The 2,143-nt window shown below is 34.2% G+C and overlaps 1 protein-coding gene across 1 annotated transcript; it reads right to left on the minus strand.

Moving 5' to 3' along the window:
• Positions 1–530: 530 nt before the first annotated feature.
• Positions 531–1,876, minus strand: LOC127898908 (mechanosensitive ion channel protein 9-like). Its single transcript, XM_052431412.1, has 2 exons — positions 860–1,876; positions 531–755 (listed from the first exon to the last, which is right to left on the minus strand). The coding sequence occupies exon 1, from the start codon at positions 1,837–1,839 to the stop codon at positions 940–942; it is 900 nt and encodes a 299-aa protein (XP_052287372.1). The 5' UTR covers positions 1,840–1,876; the 3' UTR covers positions 531–755; positions 860–939.
• Positions 1,877–2,143: the final 267 nt, after the last annotated feature.

A 2,143-nucleotide genomic window follows, 5' to 3' on the forward strand; every position in this document is an offset into this window, starting at 1 on the left:
TATTAGGTCATCATGGATCCAAATATCGTACAAATATATAATCGTTATGTTGATTACACATTTATATCAATTCATATATCTCATATGCAAATTTATTGTGGTTTTTTTAATTAGCAATACAAATTTATCATTTAATTAAGAAGAGTTCTTTAGTAATGCATCTAACTAAAGAACTTATTTAGTGCTAAGTTGAGCTTCGTGCTTGGCTTTTTAAACAGTGCGATTGATAGTTATTAGATTAAAAATATATATATAATTAACCATAAAATGCCATAAATAAAAACCAAACTAAATTCAAATCAAACTCAATCTGTTCTAGAAATAGGAACTAAATAAGAGCTTGATTTTAATTTGTTCTCGTTAGTTTCGATTTACTTTTGGTTTGGGGTTTTATTGTTTGTTTTATTACTAATTTGGTTCTTTCCTCTAAGAGACAAAAGGAATCAACCTCAACACTAAACTGTTTAGTTTGAAATTTTTTTAACCGAACATTGACCAAATTTAATTCAGTTTGGCTTGATTAAATTCAATTACGATTGGTTCAACCCGAAATGGTTCAACTTTTAATTTGGTTGGTTTGATTCAATTGTATCTCCTTGACTTGACTGAAGATCATAATAAAATCAGCACAACACAACTCAATTCAATATTGAATCTAAATCCAAAGAATCTTGACCGCTCTAAACAATTTCAGCATTTTTTTCACATGTTGCTCATCGTCCAAGAACGCCTTAAGCTTCTGCTCCCCGATAAACCTAGTCATTGTTAACAATAACAAAATAAAAGCAACGAGATGAATTGATTCCGAAAAAAATCATATGAAACTGGAATTTTATTTAGTTAAAGTAACTAGACTCACTCGCTTTGAGGCGTTTCTAGCTTCTTGATAATCTTATCGGCGAGATTTTTAGCTTCTGATTCGCTTTTAATCTCACTGAACTAAGCAAGATCACTTGACATTGACGACTTTAAGCCACTGCAACTGATTAATCCTTGCAAGATACAGGCAGAAATCTTCTCCATCGTCGTTATTCTTTTAGCCTTTTTTTCCTTGTTAATCCTAGAAATAAACTGCATCGCTATATTTGCGTTCCTTAATTTTTTAACCTTATCTTTTTGTGGAGCTGAAAGAACCTGAACAACGTGCTGATGAAAGATCGATTGATGAATCCGATGGAAGAATCGCTTGCTTTGGAAAGAAACACTTATTAACTTAACTGAGAGAGTCTTCACGAACCAAACAGCAGGCCCAGCAACAAAAGAAGCAAGTGTCCTTGTAATGTGATGGAAAATTTTACTAGTTTCTTTTGATCGCTTAACCCCATACCCATGGTCAAACAGAAAGATCCAGACTAAAAGGACACAAGTCAACCAAATAAAAACGCTCACACTTGCCCTCAACCCATAAACAAAATACAGAACCAAATGCTTAAGCATGAATTTTTTTTCAATGAGCAAAACAGTAATAGTGATGAAGCATCGACTAACCAAAGGACCAGAGAGAGTCACCAATGCTAACAGACACCATTTCCACAGCTCTAGATCCCATATGACATGGTTTTGCAACTTTTTCAAGGCTAAGCTGGCAATTAACAAGCACAATATGGACACAAATATAATGAACTCAAGCATGAGTGAAATGTCCTTTACTTTACCTATTATTATATTTTCATCATCCTCCTCCCCCTCCTCTTCCTCTTCCTCTTCCTCCTCGTCTTCATCCTCTCTTGAAGCAGCTGACTTCAAGTTCTTTGCTTGCTCTCTTAAATGAGATTCTTCGGTATCTGTATTAATCTGTATCACGGCATTGTCGTTTCCTTTGTCCTTTTTACCTTCCATTTGCGCTAATGAGGAAGAAGAGCTAGAGTTGCCTAAAAGAGAGTTGTATGTACTAGCAGAAAGCGGAACCGCCATATATAGAGCAGCAATACGAATTTGACAAAAAAATGGTTTTACCAGATTTTAATAAAAGCCTGTTTCATTTAACTTAAAATATTAAAGCAACCGCACGTGAAACATGCATTGTCCAAAAATATCAAAAGCAAGCAATGATTTTTGTGGCAAGTTATAAGTGTGAGCTATAGCAAATTAAGACAAAGCGATAAATGCAAAAGTCATGATGAAGACATGCATGGTGCAATTT

The sequence above is a fragment of the Citrus sinensis genome, chromosome 7, assembly GCF_022201045.2.
Source record: "Citrus sinensis cultivar Valencia sweet orange chromosome 7, DVS_A1.0, whole genome shotgun sequence".
NCBI lineage: Eukaryota > Viridiplantae > Streptophyta > Magnoliopsida > Sapindales > Rutaceae > Citrus > Citrus sinensis.

Excerpts from the sequence above, each read along its gene's own strand:
- LOC127898908 (XM_052431412.1), bottom strand. The coding sequence starts at position 1,839 with ATGGAAGGTAAAAAGGACAAAGGAAACGACAATGCCGTGATACAGATT.